The following is a 25,489-nucleotide window of genomic DNA, read 5'->3' on the forward strand; positions in this document are numbered from 1 at the left end:
TCAATGCATTTCTGCAACGTTCAAACGGTAATGAAATGAAACATATCACTAGGCTGTATTAACGATAGTATGAATAATAAATTTAAATATCATTTGTATAAAACGGGACAGAAATGTTTTGCTTTTTATGTGCGTTTTATTACAATCAATAAGCGTTTCTTTACAAATAAACATTTATATTTCTTTCATCAATTTCATTAACCGTTCAATGGAAGTAATGGTATGCATAAATAAATTATTTGTGTTACATGGAATAATTTCGACTTAATTGCGAAAATGTTCTTATAAATTTAAGGCCGCTTGTTTTCGCTTAACTATACATCATTCAAACTAAATATGAGTTTTTACCAATGACACATGAAGATATTTCTAAGAAATGAGCAAGATAGATATCACAGCTGCCATGGTACCGAAATAGATTCTTATATTCCTGTTATGTTATCTGACATGTACGACATGACCATGTGATGTTTGTATACCGTGTGACCACATGATATTCTGGTATCATTTAAAAGGCTTTATTGAGTTGTGAATATGAAAAGTATTCAAATTTTATACCAAAAATATAAACTGATATGAATAGAGTTGAAATATTGTATATAAGCAAGCGTATTTCTTGTTCATTGTCAGTAGAATTTCAAACTGCAATTTTGACAGTACTGTATGTTCAGTCGCTTATGTTCAGCTTATGTCGCTAATGTTCAATCGCTTATGTTCAATCGCTTATGTCGCTTATGTTCAGTCGCATATGTCGCTTATGTTCCGTCGCTTATTTTCAGCTTTATGTCGCTTATGTTGAGTATAATCAAGCAGTACGCTTTCAAATGATAATATAATGATATAAGATCACCAGGCAACGATAAAATGATAAAATGAAATGTACATATTCTATTTGGGTACTGTTCTGTGGATGACTGTCAATCAATAGATATTTTCATAAATCAATTCAGTTTAATTAGTTGACGATGATTCACTTTTACTAAGGCTTGGGTTTGATATATTTGAGGTATCTTTTAAACGTTAATAATATCACAGTCAGGTATATACTAGGAACTTTTTCAATTAGATAAAACGCTTAATTTTACATTAATACATATTTAATGGCTTTGTACACAGAGATAAATCAAATAAATACACTACATATTGATAAAAGAAATTTACATTATATTACTGAAATGTCATTAATTAAAAAGTAAGAAGCAATCTGAAATAATACTAATACATTACAAAGTCCTGAAATCAATTTAAAACTCATCTAAAACTTAATAAAATATTGCATTCATAACTTAAGAATATAATAAAACGCCAGTGCTTTTAAGACAAATGATGCGCGTATAGTATTTACAAGGTAAAAATAAAATCAGTCTTTTAATACACACTCGTTACTACAACAGTGACTTCAGTCTCTAAAATACTGCATACACGTCTCGAAAGTAATGTGTTTTCAATTCCTTTTTGAACGTTTCGACAGTTTCTGAGCTCCTGATGCTGAGAGGCAACTCATTCCACAGTTGTGGTCCCACAGTACAAAAACCTCTGTCACTAGATTAAATGGCACAACATAACACTCACTAACAGGATTGGACGATCGTAAGGTCCGTATTTGGGTCTGTTTTGTAAAAATCTCTGCAAGGTTGTCAGAAGAATTACCGACTAAGCAGTGGTACATAAAGGTTAACACTTTGAATGTAACTCTGGCTTTTATAGGAAGCCTATGCGTTCCACACAGAGCTTGCTGAGCTGTCAAATTTATTGCGATTAAGAACTAGTTTGACACACGCTGAATTTTGATAATCACATTCTGTGGGATTCCGTAGAGAATTACATTACAATTGTCAAGATAGAAAATTACTAGTGACAACATAAGAGTTTCTGCAGCTTCTTTAGTGAGACATTTTTCAAAAACTTTGATTCCGAAGTAATTTAACATGGCTGTTCGACTTTCTCGTTTCACATGCTCTTAGTGCAAAGCCATAGAGTGAAATACATGGTGGTATTACATGTAGTAACAGTGTCCCAGCATAAGTTTGGTAGGACCGTAGCCCAAAACAGCTGCCTTGTGGAATGAACACCACAAGTAGCTGAAGTGATGAAAAAACAGTTTTTATTTTACACTAGCACGACAAGGTCGTTAATAAGAGTCAAGCAAGTCCAGTGCTGTCCCATAAACACCACACTGCTCGTATTAACTCCTTTAGCAAAGTGTCAAGGTCCACAGTATCAATGGCGGCGCTAAGATCGATTACAATGAGTGCCTTTACTTCCTATTTCTCTATAGCATCCAACAAGTCATTCAGAAGCCGCAACAAACCCGTTTGACACGAATGGTGGTGTCTATATATGCACAAGCCGTAACAAAGCTGATTTCACACTAATGATTGTGTCTATATGCAGATTAATGTGTTTTTCACTTACATGATCACTTGTCTAATCATAACTGCATTTTGATTCTTGAATAATTCCAATTTTGATCATGAAATGGTCAGCAAAACTCTCTGCATTTACACTTTGTGCTCGTTATCTCAGATACAAGCTTATAGAGCAATCACATTTAGCATTTAGAACTATCTCACTGAGAGATGATCTTTTCTCACTTTGAGTTATTGTTCGTAATTTTTTTAGCTATTTGAATACTGCATAAAGATATGGCTGTTTATGTTTCTTCATCACACGTTCAGCAATGCGCGACGCTCTTTTCAGTTGCAGCACATTTTTGTAAAGCAGAGTTTTGGAGGACGACAAATCGCTGTTTTTTCAGTAATGGATGCATGTGAATTTAAAATTTGTTCAACTGCTGTTTCAAACTGGTCAACGAAAAAGTCAACACTGTCACTCCCAACGCTGATTTACACTGTATTTAAGACAATGCACTCACTTCCATGTTTTGGGTGTTTTTTAACCCACAGGCTGACTGGTTAATTATGTTTTCTTTCTTATGTTTGGAACAGTTTGCACAGCACAGTTATCTGAAATATACGGACCTTGTTTACATGTAATCACTCCAACACCGTTCACTACTTTTGTTAGCATCAGATCCAGAATGTTACCACCTGTGTAAGTACTGAACTGTACATGCTGGTGTAAACCCAAAGCATACAAGGAATTGTTCAATTCAATTATTGCATTTGTTGTCTTCATGGAAGTGTAGGTTAAAGTATCCCATGATTTTAATATTGTGATATCGTTCCTCAAAAAATATTGACAGAAATCTGTGACAAATTGGGAACAAAAGGACAAAGAGGTCTGTTTATCAAAACTACATGTAAAGTGATGTTCTTGAAAATCAATGAAAACACTTATCAGGTTGTCCGGTTAGCGCATTTGCTTCTCACCTAGGCGACCCGGGTTCGGTTCCCGGCCTGGTCGCACGTGAGTTTGGTTGTGGTCACCAAGCCGGACAAGTGGGTTTTATCCGGGTATTCCATTTTTCACCGCAACACAAGACCACACTCTCGCGTAAAATCGTGCCAACTCGAGCGATTAATATAATGTTGTAATAACTTGTATCACAATCGTTGTAAAAAAATAGTTTTTTGATAAGTCATCTTTTGTTCACAAAATAATTGACCAACATCTTAATTTACTGCAGAACGACAATTCAGTGTCAGACATGTGACCATTTCACTTTGTCGATTTCGGAAATAACATTTCCTGGGATGTGAAATTGTTAAAATTTAAACTAAAATCTCACTGGTTTACGTCTACTTACGTTTACTTCTACTGTTGTTGTAACAAACTTTGGTCCTAAGGCGACCAGCTCTTGTTCCTCTGTCCTGCTTTAGAATTCCCAAATGGTTATTCCTGAAAACACAATAGAAGTTGGTCTATAGTTAGTTGATTGCCCAATGTGTTGTAGAGTGGAGTAATGATGCGAGCTTCACAATAAGAATTGTTCAAGAAGTATGTTAATGATATTCTAACACGTTAACGTCTTGACAACACAAGACCACACTCTCGCGTAAAACCGTGCCAACGAGAGTGATACATATAATGTTGTAATAACTTGTTTCACAATCGTTGTAAAATAAATATGTTCAAACTAAAGAAGACTAAACTAACGTCTTAAAAAAATATTCAAACACACATGCCATCGCAAAATCAAAATTCCGTTTCACAACTCTTAAACTATTCCGAAAACATTAGGTCGTATTAATGAATGAGAAGACAGGGCGAATAAAGACTAACCGTACGTCTTTCTTACGAAATCTTTTGGAAATTATCGAGGGGCTGAATATATAGTTCATAAGTTCATTAAATGAAAAGAAAATGCTACAATGTAAACTACAGGGACAAGCCATGTCGTCAAAATTTAAGATGAACCCTCAAAAGTTAAGATTATTTTGTTCTTAATGCCAAAAACATGCTCCTCTAACTTTAAATGTGAAACGTGAAGGGCGGAACCAATCATCGGTACTGCCTTATACAGCCGTGAATGGTTTTGCAATGATCTATTTATAAAAACCTTGGTGAAAAATGATAGTCTGTGTGGGATTTTTTATTCTCCTCAGATATCCCAAGCTATCACCCACGTGTCAAAACGGATGTGGGTTTGATTTTGTAATTCAACTTGGTCATGTCAATATAACGTGATGTGAATTTTACTTTAAATGGTAAATAAAAGAAGGATACATCTTATAAGAATGAACAAGATGATAGCATGTACTTTTGATTTTGCTCCCTTTTTTCGAAATTACGTACAATAAAAATTCCTACGAAATAAATGACATAGTTTTGAGCTGTTCTGTACAAAAATACAGAAACAATCTTGATACAGATAGTTGTAATAAAGTTCGCGTCCGTAAATAAACCTAACTTTTATTGTTTATTAGCGCCAAGTTTCCACGCGAATGTGTTTTTCTGGAACTTCACACTTTGCACACTGTTCGGAACACTTTGAGTGTGTAGGCATAGAAATCCGCGATTTTATTTCACTTTTTTCCTTGCTGTGAAAAGATACGTGAATGATATTAATATATTTGTATCCAATACAGAAAACGTTTATCTATATATATAGTATGTGTTAGTACAGGAAAACAGGCAATGACATAAACTTAACAATTCTTTAAACAGTTTTGTTCATTGGACATGATTGCTTGCATTTTGTGATGTTTCTCAAGAAATTTTCAAATTAATGATAATACAAAAGTAGAAAAGTTGTGGTAGTCTTGGACGTTCTATTGTTAGATATCTTGCTGCTCTCTTGTTAATACGTGTTATGTATCGTTAATCCTACTTTCACATTCAAACGTGAGAAGTTCATTTTTTTTTCTGACGAACGAAAGCTTATTTAACTTGAACCTCCCCATATGGGGTATGCATCTCATCATTTTTGCGTTTGTAGATAACAAATGATGTAAAAGGGCAGAAACTTTTATCGGTGTCATTTGGTATAGTTGTTTCTCATCCATGTCTAAATCTTTGACATGAGATAAGAACTTTGACGTTAATGCTCAACTTTCCAAGAATTATCGGGAAACGTCTGTCATTATTCTGCCAACATTCTCCCTAAATTCGCTACCTTATTGATGCCTTACACGTCGCAAACGCTGTTCGAGGGCACTTAAGGACAGATGACGCTCAATATTAGCTAGAAACCTCTCATTTCACATTGCTACTTGACATGCCGATGCCTTAAACGTCCTTGCAAACGTCTCTAGGTGTGTTTTTTTTCCCCGAAATCTTTTTGTTTTGGTGTACCAGGTTGTAGCTAATATGCGTGCACGTTATTTTACGTCAACAATATAAACTTATTTTGTCATATTAAAAAATGAAGCAAGACGTTTCTATGAAGCAATTATACCTATGCTCAAGAAATGTCTCGTATGAGTGTGTTCATGAATGATTTAATCAAATAAATAATGTTTACCCACATCTATCAGACATCTGCACAGCCACACTTCGTTCATATTGCCTTTTACCTACATTTCCAGCACCCTCGGCACCCCAGCGTATTATAACAGATAGGTTATGATACGCTGGGGTGCCGAGGATGCATTTCCAGTAGCTTTTCATGTACCTTTCTGATACGTCGTTGTTTTGGGGTACTTTGTGGACGGTAAGATTTTGTAGTTTTGCTTGATATATATCAATTAAGATACATAAAACGTTCTTCTCATACATCTCTTCTTGACACGTTGCCATATAGCGAATCCGTAGTTCTGACGTCTTACTACCGATCGATTTCGCTGCTCTGTGTTTTAAGTATAGTCAATTTATAGACATACTTGATCGTACAAGAAACAGAAAAATGATTACTGAAAGTTTTTACATGATTTATTACAAAGTAAAGAGTTTATCAGGACAGCATCTGGCAGTAGCTTATAACGAAATAAATACCGAATTATCACGTCGGTAAACGGTTTACGAGACGTTTGGGACTTCAAATGTGTTTTTGTTCGAAACCCTCTCGTGCGAACAACGCTACTTGTAAATTGCCATATTTAGCACTCGTTACGACTAGCCTTTCGAAGAAAACATTCCTACAATAGTCATATCTTTCGAGTCCTTTTGCGTTGTCGCCGGCTGAATTATTCAAAACCTTCCCGTCTGCTATGGCTAAAAACTTTCATATATTCAGAAAACACTTTTTCACAATTACGTTAGTGGCACTCATATTCAAAATCAATACATACTCATGTATAACAAACATCAATTTTGACTGATAAACCTTTAACTACTTACTTAATAATGCATTTATGAAAAATATTAATTACTGATAACAAAATTGTTACCGTGTATTTATTAGCAGAAAGCGCAAAAATATTAAATGATTTGTGAATGCTAAAAGATTTACTGTGGTCTACTTTAGTCTCATATGGTAGAAACACCGTGTTTTATGCTCATTTCTTTCAAATTAAAGTCTGTATTCTTCATATAAATCATTGTTTTCGACATTTGTTTATCGTTTTTGAAATATTAAAACAATATAATGAATTATGGTAAATCTTATTTGGTAGTAGGAGTGCATCTTTAATAAGGCTAAAACATGTACACATACACGTAGTAAGCACCGCACTCTCGACTTGCTCGACAGAGATGAACAAACGCTTGTATCCGCTAGCGGTCTTTCTTGAGTATCACTTGTTTTAAAGCTAAACTTGATCGATATTTTTTTTACAAACGACCGGACAGTTTATCATACTTTTCTGAAATGGCTTATTGATTATCTTAAAGTTGTCGTTGTTCTGATTGTAAGTTAACGATAATGGCATATCGTTAAACCCCTCAAAAACGCACGCCAACTTCATTACTGTTGTTTTTCAGGTGTACAACACTCCACATTCAGACGAACTTCTCAACATCCTTCAGACTTTGCTCCGCATAGACACAGAAGCGGGGGATGGGTGAGACCCCTTTTTAACTCTGTATTGCAACACATTTTGATGAAATTTAATACTTTTAAGTGGAGGGAATTCCTTCTCATTGCCGTAGATTCATGTATCCGCCCATCTACATTTGGCGCCTTTCTTGCTTGTTCTTAAAGGGGCTGTACACCGTATGATGAAATAGCGAAAAAAATTTTTTTTGGCAAAAACTGACATTAACTTGCATGTGTGCAATGCATTGAAACTAACTAACTGAAGTACCACATAGTTTACAATTAATTTATTTTTCATAGTTTTTTTCTTGTTTTTTTACATTTTGGTATTTTTTTCCAATTATGATATCAAATAGTAAAACATTTTATTAAATAATTGTCATGAGATTCGTTACTGAAAAATATTTTTTTAGTGCCAATACGGTTAAGTTTTTATCCGGTTTGGACGTTTGTTTTATGGTTGCTTTTTATATAAGCTTAAAATCTTTGTTGATTTCATTTCCAATAGAACAGCCTATTATTTCGGCCAAATTAAATATATATTTTACATATGTCTTTGTTTTCCCTGAGCGCAATCATTATACAAACCTATTTGTAGACTTCCTTTTATTTATTAAGTATTGCAGTAGTTCTAGGAAGACGTTTTGTGTCTTAAATCGCAGTTAATTTGAACAGGAAGCGATTCAAATGTTTATTTAGTGGTTTCTTACAACATTTTAAATTCTGAAGTCAAGCCTTATGTTATTGTTGTTTTCTCTTACTAAATATTCATTATGGCGTATTTTTCATTGAAATTCGAAATAAGCATGCACTTTGGGTATCGGGCATTTTTGTTTTGGCTTTTGTTGTAGGCAAAATTCTAGAAAGTTTGAAAAAATATTTTATTGCAATAAAAACGGATTGTCTTGTTAATGAATCTAACTAATCTATTTCTAACAAATCCGAACTTGTTTAGGGACTGTTTTGGGTATTTAAGATTTTTCGTATTTCTGTTTAAAATGGAGATGATTAAAACCGTATAATTAAACCCAAAACAGTTTTGCAATATTAAGATAGATGGGGTTTGACAATTTCAGCATTTTTTGTAACTATTACAATTATCACTAAAAGCTTTGGTTCGAAGTATATGAAACACGCAATAAACTGAAAAACCTTTACGACTCACTATCGACAATTACGCCCTTTCAACTACGCGCAGTAAAACAAAAATCGAACATGTTTTAATTAATCAACGCAATAAGCAATTAAACTTTTGTTGTTTTTCAATCCCAGAGATGTACGGTGGGATTGTGCAGAGACGGCTGTCCGCCAGGCAATCTACATGCCACTCCCAAAGGCTCAAGCCTCTTCCACTCTTATGGTGGCCAAGTCATCAAAGCAGCTCTTCTGTGATCATTGCGGCTTCTTCAATAAACAATGTCAGGACTTCAGTGCTCAAACAAACCTTGCACCCATTCAAAGCTCTTCCTCTGCTGTGATTAATGTTGACACAAAATCTTCTTTCGCAAATGCCATATCGGAACTGAATTCGAAAAACTTTTCTCAGCAAATAGCTCAAACAGCTGCGAATGCCAGTAACTCGGCATCTGCTGAGCCTTCTTTAGTTGTTCCGGTTCCGCCACCCCCACCTCCTATGCCCGGAGCGGGCGTTCCTTCTCCTCCACCACCACCACCACCACCACCAGGAGCTGGGATCCCACCACCACCACCGCCGCCGCCTTTTCCGGGAGGCGCCCCTGCTCCACCTCCACCTCCGCCTCCCCCAGGACTCCCGGGGTTCCCACAACCTCCTCCACCACCACCGCTGCCACCGGGAAGTGGTATACCGCCACCGCCGCCACCACCACCAGGAACCGGAGGTGCTATTCCTTCTCCACCGCTCCCACCAGGTGGCCTTCAAAGGGCGTCAACGTTTCCATTAAGATCTCAACCTGAATATTTGCCACATATAAGCACGCCTACACCAAAACATAAGATGAAAACATTCAACTGGTCGAAAATTCCTCCGAATTCCGTTACAGGTTTGTTGCTTAATTACATTTATAGCTGCATATAATTAATGAAACTTGAAATACAAGTCTATTCGTGTTGTATTTCAAACGATGATGTCCTTTAACCTCCGTTTTATCTCCAGGAGTACAGCGCCCACAATATTCCATAGGAAAGCCATGCGATGCATGTAGGATATGACATTAAAATATCAAAGTTTAAAACATTCCAATCTAGCCGAGGTATCTTTCGCGAAACTTTTGTTTTTGTTTATATTGATTAAGCTATTACGTGAGCTACACAACAAGAGCACCCTCAACTTCTGTATTTGGTTATTGTAACTTGTATTTACCCCACACCACAATGATACCACATGTCCGACGATCCCGTCTTTCATGTGATACCAACGTATTGTATACATTTATCATATACTTATCCACTTTCACATACCTCATATCCATTGCAAATAGCGATCGGCTGAATTGAGGGTACATGCACTATGGATTCACTGACTGGTCAAATTCGGTATTCCCAATATTGATATATATTTTTGTAGTTCTTGTTCGTTTGTCTTAAGCTTCGTCTTTCAATCGTTGTGTTATCAAACAATTAAGAAAAGTGAATGGCTTCTAGGACCGTCAATGTTATGTAAATGTACTTTTTTACTGTATCGCCCCTCCAGTTGAAGGTAACGTGTGGAAGGAAGTGATCTCTATGGACGACCAGATTCCCGTCAACTACGACACAATCGAGCAGCTCTTCTGTCTCAAAACCATCGAGCACGAGGCTAAAGGACCCGTCAAACAGCATGTGCCCTCAAAGGTTAGTTTTCTATGACAATTTACTGTTTTCTCTACCCCCCTCCCTTTAATAGTTAGGGTTTGGCATGTATGTTTTTGTCAACTCCCGTTTGATAGTGGCCCACTTACTATTTTCCTTCTTTGTATTGCTTGTTCTTTCATCAAATACCAGTACATTAAACACATTTCCTTACGTTTGGTGAATTCGTTTTAGTTTGATGGCCTTTTCACCATGTCTCGTTCACGGTAATAATACTTGGGCATGCGATATTCTAGACTGCAAACCTTCTTTAGATCTAAGTGTCTGATGATGCATTCAATGTTCTCGTCTGCAGTTGTTTTTTATGCCCCCGAAGGTGGGCATATTAAAATTGCACCGTCCGTCAGTCCGTCCGGCTCTGTAACTTTCCCTTGTATGGACAGATTTTAAAATAACTTGCCACATGTGTTCCACATACCAAGACGACGTGTGGCGTGCAAGACTCGTGTCCCTACCTCAAAGGTCAAGGTCACACTTAGTGTTTATTCACAATGGAGTGCTGCATATAAGGACATAGAGTATAGGTTGTCGTGTCCGGGCTGTAACTTTATCTTGTATGGACAGATTTTAAAATAACTTGCCACATGTGTACCACATGACAAGACGACGTGTCGCGTGCAAGACCCGTGTCCCTACCTCAAAGGTCAAGGTCACACTTAGTGTTAATTCACAATGGAGTGCTGCATATAAGGACATAGAGTATAGGTTGTCGTGTCCGGGCTGTAACTTTCCCTTGTATGGACAGATTTTAAAATTACTTGCCACATGTGTTCCACATACCAAGACGACGTGTCGCGTGCAAGACCCGTGTCCCTACCTCAAAGGTCAAGGTCACATTTAGGGTTTATTCACAATGGAGTGCTGCATATAAGGACATAAGAGTATAGGTTGTCGTGTCCGGGCTGTAACTTTCTCTTGTAGGGACAGATTTTAAAATAACTTGCCACATGTGTTCCACATACCAAGACGACGTGTCGCCTGCAAGACCCGTGTCCCTACCTCAAAGGTCAAGGTCACACTTAGTGTTTATTCACAATGGAGTGCTGCATATAAGGACATAGAGTATAGGTTGTCGTGTCCGGGCTGTAACTTTCCCTTGTATGGTCAGATTTTAAAATAACTTGTCAAATGTGTTACACATACCCAGACGACGTGTTGCGTGCAAAACCCGTGTCCCTACCTCAAAGGTCAAGGTCACACTTAGTGTTTATTCACAATGGAGTGCTGCATATAAGGACATAGAGTATAGGTTGTCGTGTCCGGGCTGTAACTTTCTCTTGTATGGAAAGATTTTAAAATAACTTGCCACATGTGTTCCACATACCAATACGACGTGTCGCGTGCAAGACCCGTGTCCCTACCTCAAAGGTCAAGGTCACACTTAGTGTTTATTCACAATGGAGTGCTGCATATAAGGACAGAGAGTATAGGTTGTCGTGTCCGGGCTGTAACTTTCTCTTGTATGGACAGATTTTAAAATAACTTGCCAAATGTGTTCCCCATACCAAGACGACGTGTCGCGTGCAAGTCCCGTGTCCCTGCCTCAAAGGTCAAGGTCACACATAGTGTTTATTCACAATGGAGTGCTGCATATAAGGACATAGAGTATAGGTTGTCATGTCCGAGCTGTAACTTTCCCTTGTATGGACTGATTTGAAAATAACTTGCCACATGTGTTCCACATACCAAGACGACGTGTCACGTGCAAGACCCGTGTCCCTGCCTCAAAGGTCAAGGTCACACTTAGTGTTTATTCACAATGGAGTGCTGCATATAAGGACATAGAGTATAGGTTGTCGTGTCCGGGCTGTAACTTTCTCTTGTATGGACAGATTTTAAAATAACTTGCCACATGTGTTCCACATACCAAGACGACGTGTGGCGTGCAAGTCCCGTGTCCCTGCCTAAAAGGTCAAGGTCACACATAGTGTTTATTCACAATGGAGTGCTGCATATAAGGACATAGAGTATAGGTTGTCGTGTCCGGGCTGTAACTTTCTGTTGTATGGACAGATTTTAAAATAACTTGCCACATGTGTTCCACATACAAAGACGTCGTGTGGCGTGCAAGTCCCGTGTCCCTGCCTCAAAGGTCAAGGTCATACATAGTGTTTATTCACAATGGAGTGCTGCATATAAGGACATAGAGTATAGGTTGTCATGTCCGAGCTGTAACTTTCCCTTGTATGGACAGATTTTAAAATAATTTGCCACATGTGTTCCACATACCAAGACGACATGTCGCGTGCAAGACCCGTGTCCCTACCTCAAAGTTCAAGGTCACACTTAGTGGTTATTCACAATGGAGTGCTACATATAAGGACATAGAGTATAGGTTGTCGTGTCCGGGCTGTAACTTTCTCTTGTATGGACAGATTTTAAAATAACTTGCCACATGTGCTCCACATACCAAGACGACGTGTCACGTGCAAGACCCGTGTCCCTGCCTCAAAGGTCAAGGTCACACGTAGTGTTTATTCACAATGGAATGCTGCATATAAGGACATAGAGTATAGGTTGTCGTGTCCAGACTGTTACTTTCCCTTGTATGGACTGATTTGAAAATAACTTGCCACATGTGTTCGGCATACCAAGACGACGTGTCGCGTGCAAGACCCATGTCCCTACCTCAAAGGTCAAGGTCACACTTAGTGTTTTTTCCCAATGGATTGCTGCATATAAGGACATAGAGTATAGGTTGTCGTGTCAGGGCTGTTACTTTCCCTTGTATGGACAGATTTTAAAATCACTTGCCACATGTGTTCCACATACGAAGACGACGTGTCGTGTGCAAGACCCATGTCCCTACCTCTAAGGTGAAAGATACACTAAGTGTTTATTCACAAGGAAATTCTGAATATAAGGACATAACAGTGTAGGTTGTCAAGTATGGGTGGTATTTTTTTATGTTCAGAGGCAATTTAAAATAACTTGCCGTATGTATTTGACACGTAAAGGCAAGATCAACTTTTCATGTACTGACCTTGTTCGTAGGTCAATGTCACATTCGGGGGCATTCGTCACATACTGTGACAGCTCTTGTTTGTCATATGGTGTATCGAATACCCTGATAAAATTCTTCAGAATTATTTGTTTTAGTTTAGTTTTCTACGTATTTCCTTTGGCCTGATTGTGGCGAAAGCTTATAGCTTATAGAATCACGCTCAATTTCGTTTGCTCGTAGAAACCATTACTAAATTTTGAGAACCCACAAGGGTTCTCCCATGGTGGGAATCAATACATACACCACTAGACCACTCTCATCCTTTGAATTCTTTTTAATAATATAAATTGCTTTGGGTTTATTTTTGGCTGGTCCAATGTCAATGTATATTTATATCCTTTATGTTCTCGTCGGTCGCTTTCTCTTTTATGCTCAGTGATTATAGCAAGTAATCTAAACTGTCGAGTTTTTTTTTCAGCGTTGACATTTCTTGGTTAATTTAAAGTTTGTTTTTTTCTTCACATGTTTTAAATGAATTGATAGTGCTAAATTTAATACGTATACCAGACGTATAGTTGTTTAAAACATTTACATCAACCATGACATAACGACTCGATTCTTGCCTTTTACTCTGCCGCCACTAAGTAAACGAAGTTTCAACTCGAATATTGATATCCATTGCCTTTATCCCCTGAGAGGGTGACCATAGATCGCTTTACTTTGAAGTCCTACTTGTTTGTCAAACAAACCATGATTGAAGTAGTTGTTTTATCAGAGAACTGCTTACTGCATGTGATGGTTCATTCGATATAGATTTAAATTTAAATTGAAACTACTCAGCATTTTAGCGGTTCTGCTTTAATTTTTATGCTCCATGTGCCCGGGAATGTGATACAACCCGATTACAATAAATCTTGGTTTGGAAATACCGTCAAAATGGCTTTCAGCCTCTTTGAAAACACCTGCTCCTTTAATATTGGAGTGATATTACGACACATAGAGTTTGTAAAAAAAAAACAAATTAATTCTATATTTGATTTTCTCTCTGAAAACATCTCTACTCAGTTTTCATTAGAGATATTTATGTTTAAGGTCACAGTTGAATTATTTTGACACTGATTACAAGCATTTCGATTTTATTGGGCATGCTAAGTCGAATATAAAAAAAAATGTGTTTATAAAAATGTCAGAAAAAGTGTTTCCTAATTGACGTTGTTTTACATATACATCCAATGTGTATATGCTGATATTTACAGGTTTTGTACCTATCCATCCTTGATAAATACCCCCACTTTTTATATATGTAGTGTGTTGTTTGTGGAGTTTTGTGCTGCTGTTCCATGTTTCTGTGTTTTTTTTTTGTGTTCTATGTCTTTGGCGTTGATCCTGTGCCATTAAACTGGATTCGTGTTAAACTTTTGACTACTTGCTTTTGTAGTTGTTTTTTAGCTCCACTGGCCGAAGGCCATGGAGCTTATGTCGTCACAGATTGTCCGTCGTGAGTGCGTGCGTGCGTGCGTGCGTGCGTAAACTTTTACTTTAAACGACATCTCCTCTGAAACTGATAAGCGGATTTTGACAAAACTTCACAGGAATGTTCCTTTGGTGGTCCTTTACCAAAATTGCTCAAATGGTTCCGGTCCATTGCACAATATGGCCGCCAGAGCTAAAAATAGCAAAATCTTTAAACGACATCTCCTCTGAAACGGTTCGGCAGATTTTGATGAAACTTGACAGTAATGTTCCTTGGGTGGTCCTTTATTAAAATTGTTCAAATGGTTCTGGTCCATTGCACAATATGGCCGCCACAGCTAAAAATAGCAAAATCTTTAAACGACATCTCCTCTGAAACGGATAGGCAGATTTTGATGAAACTTGACAGAATTGTTCCTTGGGTGGTCCTTAACCAAAATTGCTCAAATGGTTCCGGTCCGCTGCACAACATGGCTGCCAGGGCAAAAAAATAGAACAACCTTTAAAGAACATCTTCTCAGAAACCGATGATCAGATTTTAATGAAACTTAACAGAAATGTTCCTTGGATGGTCCTTTATCAAATTTGCTTCAATGGTTTCGGTCCACTGCACAAGATGGCCCCCAGAGGTAAAAATAGAAAAACCTTTAAACGACTTCTCCTCAGAAACCGATGATCGTATTGCAATGAAACTTGACAGAAATGTTACTTGGGTAGTCATTAACCAAAATTTGTTAAATGGTTCCAGTCCACTGCACACCATGGCTGCCAGAGCTAAAAAATAAAAAAAACTTTATACGACTTGTCGTCGAAACCGATGACCTTTTTTCGATAAAACTTGACAGAAATGTTTGTTTGGTGCTCCTTTACTCAAATTGCCCAAATCATTTCGGTCCACTGCACAACATGGCAGCCAGAGCTATTAAAGTATTTTTTTTTTTTAAATAACTTCTCCTCAAAAATTGATGATTGTATTTCTATGAAACTTGACGAAAATGTTCGTTAGGTGGTCTTTGCTTGAACCTTTTGGCCAGTGGAGCACAGGCACTGATGTGCCTCTTGTTTTTATATCTATAGATATTGTAGTGTACGTTCGTTCATTAATTCTCCTAATTCGCAGTGTTATACACGAAGTTATGATTGATATACTCCTATCATGCAGGTGATGTGTTTAAGATATATATACATTAAATCCATCCTTCTGAGCAGGTTTTGTTACTGGACAACAAGAAGAGCATGAGCGTAAACATCTTCCTGAAACAGTTCAAGGAGGGCAACAAGGAGATCGTCGCCATGATCCGCCAGGGGGACGTCACCAAGATCGGCAACGAGCGAATACGAGGTCTTCAGAAGATTTTGCCCGATACTGAAGACGTAAGATTTTTTTATTTACGGTGTAAGTAGTTCGGGTAAGAGAACACGATGGGATGGGACACCAGTATACACAAGGTCCTCGTATATTTGCTTGTTCGACGAGGACAGAACGGATACGAGGTGTTCAGTATAATGTTGTCCGATTTGTACAAGGTTAGTAATTTGGCATGTAAATAATTCTCTTAAATGCGTTTTCTATTTGATGATGCCAGGATTTGGCAACACGCATATACGAGTTAAAGCAATAGATTTAACGTTACCAATATCGCCAACGATATCGCCAGAGACGAGGTCTTAAAAACAGTATGTCCAATACCGTCGCTGTACCTACACTGTCATAGTATGATGTCCATGCAATAGTTCGGCGTTGTCACTTCGCCAACGAATGGGTATTACATATTACACATAGAATAAAACTATTGTGCGGACGAAGTCCTTTCAGTATACGCTGAATGACGCCTAAAATAAAAGGAAACGAGCGTTTGTGGAGGTTCTTGTAACTCTGCTGAATATTAACGACATAAGCTCAATTGTCTAGTGTAATGAACGGCCTCAGACGAATTCGTAATCGCCTTCATTGTGACACTCATACCAAAAATGAACGTATACCGTTTCTCCGGTTGATGTAGATTATGTTTTACAGTTTATGCCAACAATTGTTCGATGGTGCATCTAAATCTTGTTCAGAGGTCGGTTAAATTATCATTATATCCATTTTAAGTCAAGTGCTTGCCAGACATAGCAACATTTTTTAAATGCGTCCGTATAACTGAAGTAGATTTCAGTAATATTTCAAAAATCATATTAAGTTAATATTGAAACAACGAAAACTATTGAAAAACGTTAAATGGGCGATAACTTAACCTCAAGGTTTTTTTGTTAAACATTAAACTTTTTTTAGGATTGTAAAGAATGAAACATTACAATATAAACAAACCATTAGAATATACTTACCTTTGTATAACTGTGTTACGAAACTCACTCGCTTCTTGAATTATTGGAAGAAATACAAGACAAAATATAACCTTTACATTTAATTATGATGAGGAAATACCAGACTGGAATGATGGTCAAATTTCACTCCTAGGAGAAATTATATAAAACCAATCTATACTGACACAAAATGATGAGATGTCGTCTGGATTTAAATCAAAGCGCCTACAGCGCTGAAAGGCTTTCGGTGAGCTAAGTTTTGTGAGTATAGTCATGTAATTGTAAAACAAATTTACCTAAACTAAAGATAGTTCATGCATGCTTATAAATTCCTTCGCAAATGCTGATACTCAATAAAATCAAAACCATGGAGTATCAGTCACTTGAAATACATATATTTAATATGTGGAATACCCAAATAATTAAGAAAGTATGGAACAATATTCAGCTGTATACGAAACCTTATCTGGAACGTTGGTTTAATAAACAAATGTACTGAAATGAATTCAGGCAATTTTAGTAAAACCTACTTTACACTTGATCAAAACATGCCTTAGTCGTATTTGAATAAATTACCAGTGTGTGTCCGCTATACCAAATGTATCCAACAAAATGCATTGGAAATGTTAATTAAGTTGATGTTTAAGGTATCTTTCGACAATGTCAGGATCCTCGCACAAAATCCTTCTGGGTCGATAACATACTATTTATTCCCTGTATGTATTTATGTCTCTTATTAATGCCATCAACCTATGCCTATAGTGTACAAATAAACCGATTTATTTCAGTGGTTTAAAAATATGCATATGCAAAATGGCCAAGACTCTGGACTGAAATTACTGAGACAAACTGAAAAGACTTAACACACTTCCGTTCCATTCGGCATTACATGACTATACGCACAAATCGTAGCAGACCAAAAGCCTGCCAACGCTTTAAGCGCTTTGATTTTATTTTAAAAGTGTATTGTATGCATTAAGTAATGGTTTAAGGTTGTTAATATGTACTTACACAAATAAATGGTTTGATGCGACACAGTCGTTGGTCACCACCGCTCTAACAGCGGTTGATTCGCTCGTGTGTGCATTATTTCATAACATATTAAAAATGTGTATCAACGGTAGTGCATGAAATAGCTGTTGACCAGTGAGATACAAAACATCTGTGTTGACTTCTCACCAACTGTAGTGCAGGAAGCAGTGGTTGACCAGTGAGATACAATACATTTGTGTTGACTTCTCACCAACTGTAGTGCAGGAAGCAGTGGTTGACCAGTGAGATACAATACATCTGTGTTGACTTCTCACAAACTGTAGTGCAGGAAGCAGTGGTTGACCAGTGAGATATAATACATCTGTGTTGACTTCTCACCAACTGTAGTGCAGGAAGCAGTGGTTGACCAGTGTGATACAATACATCTGTGTTGTCTTTGTACCAATGTTGGTGCAGTGAACAGTGAATTGCCAATGAGCTACATAATATAATATTTATACGCCATGCTTAATTTTGTGAGAGGCAAACACCTGTATGAATTCGACACCTTATATTTGAATTCACTTTCTGTTCATATACAAAGAATTGTTTTCAATATGTTTCAGATGAAGCCAATTTTAGACTACACCGGTGAAAAGGAAATGCTAGGCGGGGCGGAACAGTTTTATCTCGAACTTCATAACCTAGATGGTTACAAACAGCGCATTGATGCTATGGTTTTGCGGCTTGATTTCGGAGCTTTTTTGGATAAAGTGAAGCCACTCATAAAGACGTACATTAAGACGTGTGATGCTTTGATGGAAAACGACTCATTGAAAGTCTTCCTGAGATTTGTTCTCCACACAGGAAACTTCATAAATGCGGTAATAGCTATTCAATGCATAAATTGAGGTTTAATTAACGTTTTACATTTACATTGCGAACTATCCATTTTATACGATAAGTGAAGGTGTCTCTATGGATTGTCGAGCTACATGAGATAACGATAATCACTCTCCCGCAATGAAATGAGTGGTTGGTTCTTCCCCGCAATTAATCAGTATTTATGGAACGTCTAACCTGGCAATGGTATCTCGTATCAGGTTGTACGATTTATTTTTTGAACGTTCCGTTTCCTTGAAATGATAGGTTATGAACCTGTTCTATTATTAGACACATTACAAACCAAGATAAGGCATTTAAAGATAAGGCAATTGGAGACGTCAACACTCACTCTGTCTGTTCTTGCACATACTAAGATAATATTTAAGATGATTTCCATATAAAGTTTGTATCACGCAAAACTCGAAATGCTCGGAAACGCTGATAACCGTGTTTTTTGGATGTTTTTTTTACATAAAACGTTATTGTCATATTCATTGCCTAGCAAATTGAGACTGAACAAAATTGCTTTTAAAGTAATTGCTTTTTACGACGGTCTCTCAAGGCCGCGATTGTTCATGCCTAATGGACGGCTGCTGAAAACACTTATCTCCTAATTCATCGCCAGCCACTCCTTTAACATTCCACGTCGTTCGCTCGATGTCATCTAAGTTGACTTTGTATTTACTATTATTTTATGCTTTATTGATAACATTTGGTTGGTTTTACTGGAATAGAATATCAATTCAAAAACAAAACGAAATGTGCACATTGATATCAATGTTGCATTAGATTTGGCCCAAACTTAAAGGACTCAGATACACATTGGAGGTACAATGTTTGAATGTTCTAAAATAGTCATAGCTTTGAATAGACATACATTTTGGTTTTCTAAAAACTATTTTCAAACAAACAAACAATCAAAATCATTTATCCTGAAACGTTTTTACGACGTCAAATCAGTGGCGATGGCCAAGTGGTGAGCGTAACTGACTCTAGATTAAAGGTACCCATGTTCATCAATGATAAGTGTTCTGGTTGTCAGCTAAACGGTTAACGACTTTCTAGCAGATTTGAATAACAATGCATATAATTATGATCGTCGCTTTGAAAGATTATAAGTATCTTCCATGGCCCGTTTCCGCAAAACACTCTACGCTCGGGTCGGAATGAACCTATCTTACACTCTCGGCCATGGAAGATACTTATAATCTTTCAAACGAGGTTTACCGCAAAACAACCTGCGCAAGGGTCGGGATGGACCTATCTTACACGAGCGGCTATGGTAGATGCTTTTCTCCCACCTCAGTTAAACAAAATTAAGTAAAAATGTATTTTTTGCTGGTACTCTTTTGTGCTTAGTGAAAATAATTGCGTATGGATATGCGATAGTTCGTGGTTGTCATGGATATGCGCGCAGTGATTCAGATTCTAAGGAGAGTGAAGCATTATTTCTTGAAAGGTGCCTGAAATCTGTTTTATTGTGACATTTAAAGCGAGTAATAATATAAGCGTTTTAAATATTGCCACAAGACAAGGATTCTATGATGCTACAGTCTTCAACATGGGAGGTAATTACAATGTGGTGACCATTAAAAAGGAGTTCCATATGGGCATTTTATCTTCGCCCGTGGGCAAGATAAGAATTTCTAGCATGGTTAAATTATTGGATCTACTTATCTGAGGTGGGAGAAAATCAGATCTTAGGTTACAGTAAAATAAACCTGGGCGGTATTCATACAACTTGTTAAGTCATTCCTAACTTAAGTCACTTTCTTATGACAGGTCCTTGGTAGGTTAAAGTCAAATGAAAAGAAATGTATAATTGTTTTAACATTAAGTTTTCTTTCAAGAAGGTCAATACAAATAATTTATTTTGGAAATTCTTTATTTTTTAATTTATATGACTAGAGAGATTATCAAATTAGGAAAGTGACTTAAGTTAGGAAATGACTTAAAAAGTTTTATGAATACCGCCCCGGAACGTCACGATTCTAAATTCATCCCGTTTTCCGTATGTTTCAGGGGAAGTATAGCGGGAACGCGGTGGGCTTCAAGATCAGTTCCCTGATCAAACTAGCGGATACACGGGCGAATAAACCCCGGGTCACGCTGCTCCATTATCTGGTGAACGAGGCGGAGAAGGAACACAGCAACGCCATCGCTTTTGTTGACGAGTTGTTTCCCGATCTCAGTTACATTAACAGGTTTATCTCTAGATACTTGAGTTCCAATAAAACGTTTATGTATTGTGTAACAATTTAAGTCCGTGCTCAAACCCATAAGCCACTATGTCACATATGCTTACTGAAATTCAAGAAACATTACAATACCTTGTATTGCAGCTTTCAATTGATTAACTGTTCCTGACACACACACATGCGCACGCGCGAAAACGCACACGCACACACACGCGCACGTGCACACAAACTAGCGCACATGTGCACGCGCGCAAACGCACGCACACACACACACACACACACACACACACGCACACAAACATGCGCACACGCACACCAACCCTTCCACCCACACATGCTTTTAAACACCACAACTAAGTATTTTTAATTTCATGCCAATAATTCACCATACGTGTATATTTTCAAACCTAGTGTTTCGTTGCCCAAATATTTTTTATGTACTTTTTCAAAGCAACCTCTAAAATGTCATGTTAAATAAACACTGTGTGACTCAAAATTGGAATGATTCTTTGTAAGAACCTTTTGTTGCCAAAGCAGCAAAACAGAATAAATAACGTTTCAATTTAATAACTGGAACCATTAAGCTTTATACAAAAGGTAATTTCAAAAGAATGATTGTACATGTACATGGAGCGGGGTACATCATGTAAATGTTATTTTGTTAATTCTACTTTCATTTATATCATAAGTCATCATTTTCCGTAAGGTACCTAATCTCGAAAAAGGCATTTTGTCAAAGATTTTAACACGAAACTTGATATACATACTAAACATGTCAATAAGATCATGAATTACACGCCCTATTGCTAAAATGCTAGAGCTAAGCCACATCCTCAGCTGAGAAAAACTTTACAGTCGTTGACACCCGGGTGACATGACTTTATTAAAGTTAAAACTATTTTCCAATCGAATTGATTTAGGTGGATATTTTTATGCAAAATTGTCCCATATTCCACGCGTATCCTCCATTGTATACTAATTTCTCATGATGTTAATATTAACCTTCTTCTTGTTTTCCCAGATACACACTCGACAACCTAATGGCAGAGGTTGCCGAGATCACCGCAGACGTAACAAAACTTGACAAAATGATGGGAAATGCATCAGAGGACATACACAAGCAATTCATGGAGTTCATCAAGGTAGGCATTGTTCAAGAAGATGGAAATAAATTAGGTTTGTCTCGGTTTAATTGCCTGAGAAAATCAATTGATGTGGAAAACACCATTGCATTGTATATGATAGAGCTAGACAAAATGTTTCAAAAACGCAAAGGGTCATTTGCAGTTATGAAATTGAAATGGGAATGAAATGAATGAAATTGCAGGAGAAAATATAACATTACTAATAAAATCTTCAGTATATATAATCATATTTGTTAGAAAATAAAGTTTCTGAATATAGCATTTGTTGTTATTTCTGTGTTATCAAAGTGTAATTTCTTGGTTTAGAACGTAAAGAAAGAGCTTGCCGAAATCAAAGAAAGCTTGGCAGAGATAACACAGCTTTCCAAAAACCTAGCAGGTCATTTTTGCGAGAGTGAATCCAGCTTCAAACTCGAGGAATTTATCAGCATCATGACGGTGTTCTGTGAGAAAGTCCGCCAATGCCAGAAGGTTGGGACCTCTTTTATCATTAAACTTGATCGTGGAATGAACGTCAAAACGGTCAGAGTGACGTTGAAAATATAAGCAGGAAGAGCCCGTCCACTTTCATCTCGACTTATAACTATTATTTTCGAATCCTCTATTATATTGATAAGTTATTGCTAACGGGACAAAGTTTACAACGTTCTTACTTTTTGGCAGCTAGTTGATAACAGTACATTATGTAATTCCCGATCTTTTATTGACATCAAACAGTAAATGACTAAAAGGATGAGACAACGAGGCAGCTGTGCATCCACGGGTCTTTTGTTAACATTTTAGACGGACCTTAATATAAGCTAAACGAAGGAAAGGGCAATGATAAAACTTGATCTTAAAAACCGTTTTTGTTACAGGAAAACGAACAGAAGCGGTTACAGGAAGAAAAGATGGAGAGGAGACGGAAGGCTCAGGCAGAAATAAAACACAAACCAAAAGGTAAGCCATTGTTTAGCAGTTTAAGCCGTAGTTTAAGTATGAAAGGTATGGAATTAAGAAATGAAATTAAGTGTTTGGAAGTCACAAGACGAAAATGAATCTGTATCACGAAAGTTAAGATGTTTGAATTTGGTGGAAAGTTCATATGTACATTTTCTTGTATCATATAAGGTAAAATACGAATATAAAAACACCATCAACTGTAAAAGCTTATGAAACATATTCTTTAGCGATATATAAATAAAACGGCAAGATAATCGGAGAGTTTTTGCAAGGTATAAAATAGACAGACAAAAATGTATGTGTGAATTCCAATGACAAATAAGACGACGCAAATTAACACTGTGGTAAACATTGCAACAATTGAGTCACACATATGGAAAACATGGAGAAAAACACAAAAGTCATATGTTTAAATGAATCCAAGCGATAATTTAGTAGTACATGTACTTTTAAGACAATTTTGGACGAATACTACTCCCTTTTTCGTTTTATTTAATTGATCTCTGTACTATTTACCCGATCAATTCCTTTCCAGAACCTAGAAAAATGCCCAGCCAAGAAGACGACGGATGTATCATTGACAAGTTGCTGTTGGAAATTAAAAAGGGTTACAGCCTGAGAAAGTCGCCAAAGAAAGTGAACGAATCAAAATGCTAAAAAAAGTTTTTGCCATGACTTTGTTTTGTTTATATTGTTCTGAATATTATGTTTTTTATGAGATAATTGAACGTGTTGAAACGTTTTTCCTCTGTATAGAGAAATATAATCAAACAATGCTCCAATTGACTGTGACTTAGAAGAGAAAAAACATTTAATAATGCAATATATGAAGCTACTTGAAATCTGCACAATGCTCGTATTGCATTATTGCTAATTGTGATATCATCTTGAGCTACTGGAACAACAACTGATATACATGTATGTTTTAAGTGATTGTATATTCTGTGATGAATCAAAATAGTATGTTAATCATTTTCTATAACGTTAGCCCTCGAACTGGCTTAATATAGATGTTGCAAGTAAACTTCACACCTAACATGTGTACATATCAGTGTGAACTCAGTGTGTATACTGGTTGAGAAGCAGTTTCCGACGGAAAGCAGTTTCCGACAAATCGCTTTTTCGCGTACCTTCCTTAGATCTTCATAAAGAAGGTACTGCAATTCAACTATATGGTAACTAGGCAATCTAAAGTTGAAATTCTTACCGAGACACGTAAGAAACTTTTATAATTATGAAATGTTTAATGTTTATTTTTCATTTTGTACACAAACTTGCACGTGGGGGATATGCACGCGCAGCGTATTGCGCATGCGTGTGAACCTAATTTGCATATCTATGAATAGCTACAAGGTTTTCCTTAATTAACTTATACAAACGATGATCATTGTGTACATATTTGTGAACACTGGTGTCATGCTTGTTTCGCATCCACATTCACTTAAATGTAAACAAACACAAGTTTCGATCAGAAATGAATAAAAAAATCATTGATATTCAGTCTCTGCCTGATTTTCGAGTATGAATTGAATGTCGTAAATTTTAAGGTTTAAATTTATCGTAAATGCTGAAAAATTAAATAACATTTCTCTTATTACAGTCTTATATTTACTTTATTAAATAAACGGATAATAAAAACACACAACAGGCACCTTAAATATGCCCCGCATTCAAATTGTCGAAAACTGCTTCTCATCATAAGCTAATCAGAACAGTGTAAGTACCCTCTTTGCGCCCCTATTAGATACACTTTATGTGACGTCACACATGTAAGAAATATATCGGCAATAGCAGCTTGAGCTGTAGTTATATAAAATGTGAACAGTTTTAGTAAATATTTAAACACGTTTAAATAATTCAATAAAAACGTTTAAAAACTGTCGGAAACTGCTTCTCAACCAGTAACATTCATGTACTATATATTGTGTGGGTTTTTTGGAATGTATCATGTACTTTTATAACTGGCAATGTTTTGGTGTGTTTTCCATTATTGTTATCATAAAGATAAGTTTATAAGATGTTTAAAAGAAGGTTGTATCATATGAACAATTACTATTTACATGAATTTGTTTGTTGATTGTGTTTTCTATGTTAAATATTTTAATAAACAAAAACTTAATCATTTGGCATGTATCAGTCTGGATCGCTTGGCTTGAATAAATTAATGACGAGCTTTATGGTATGTCTTTAGCTCATGCTACCTACCAATGCAAGTTCCTCTCACCAAAGAATTTCGTGACATATAGTCCCATGGAATTGCAAAACCAGTGTGTGACAATAAAACATGGCACTATGAAGCTATAGAAGTAGTAAATCGGTACCACTTCCTAAGACTTTCACAACAAATTCAAACTGTCCAGGTGCCCCGAAAATTCTCAAGTATTTATTCTTGTTTATCTTAAATTGTGATTTATCTCCCATCCCCCCCCCCCCCCCCCCCATTAATGATAAGTGTCCGAACGTAGATTGTGTACAT

At 36.8% G+C, this 25,489-nt stretch overlaps 1 protein-coding gene across 3 annotated transcripts in view; it reads left to right on the forward strand.

Annotated features, from left to right (window-relative positions):
• The window catches only part of LOC128228119 (inverted formin-2-like), a 68,977-nt gene extending 43,787 nt beyond the window's left edge, over positions 1-25,190 (forward strand). For all 3 annotated transcript variants that reach the window (XM_052939239.1, XM_052939235.1, XM_052939238.1), the window contains 10 exons: positions 7,264-7,343; positions 8,591-9,339; positions 9,990-10,129; positions 15,774-15,938; positions 18,470-18,727; positions 20,751-20,932; positions 21,948-22,068; positions 22,378-22,542; positions 22,929-23,010; positions 23,549-25,190. In XM_052939239.1, coding sequence (XP_052795199.1) covers positions 7,264-7,343; positions 8,591-9,339; positions 9,990-10,129; positions 15,774-15,938; positions 18,470-18,727; positions 20,751-20,932; positions 21,948-22,068; positions 22,378-22,542; positions 22,929-23,010; positions 23,549-23,670 — 2,064 coding nt within the window. In that variant the 3' untranslated portion in view covers positions 23,671-25,190. The remainder of the gene's footprint in view (positions 1-7,263; positions 7,344-8,590; positions 9,340-9,989; positions 10,130-15,773; positions 15,939-18,469; positions 18,728-20,750; positions 20,933-21,947; positions 22,069-22,377; positions 22,543-22,928; positions 23,011-23,548) is intronic.
• The last annotated feature ends 299 nt before the right edge of the window (positions 25,191-25,489 follow it).

The sequence above is a fragment of the Mya arenaria genome, chromosome 3 (genome assembly GCF_026914265.1).
Source record: "Mya arenaria isolate MELC-2E11 chromosome 3, ASM2691426v1".
Taxonomy (NCBI): domain Eukaryota; kingdom Metazoa; phylum Mollusca; class Bivalvia; order Myida; family Myidae; genus Mya; species Mya arenaria.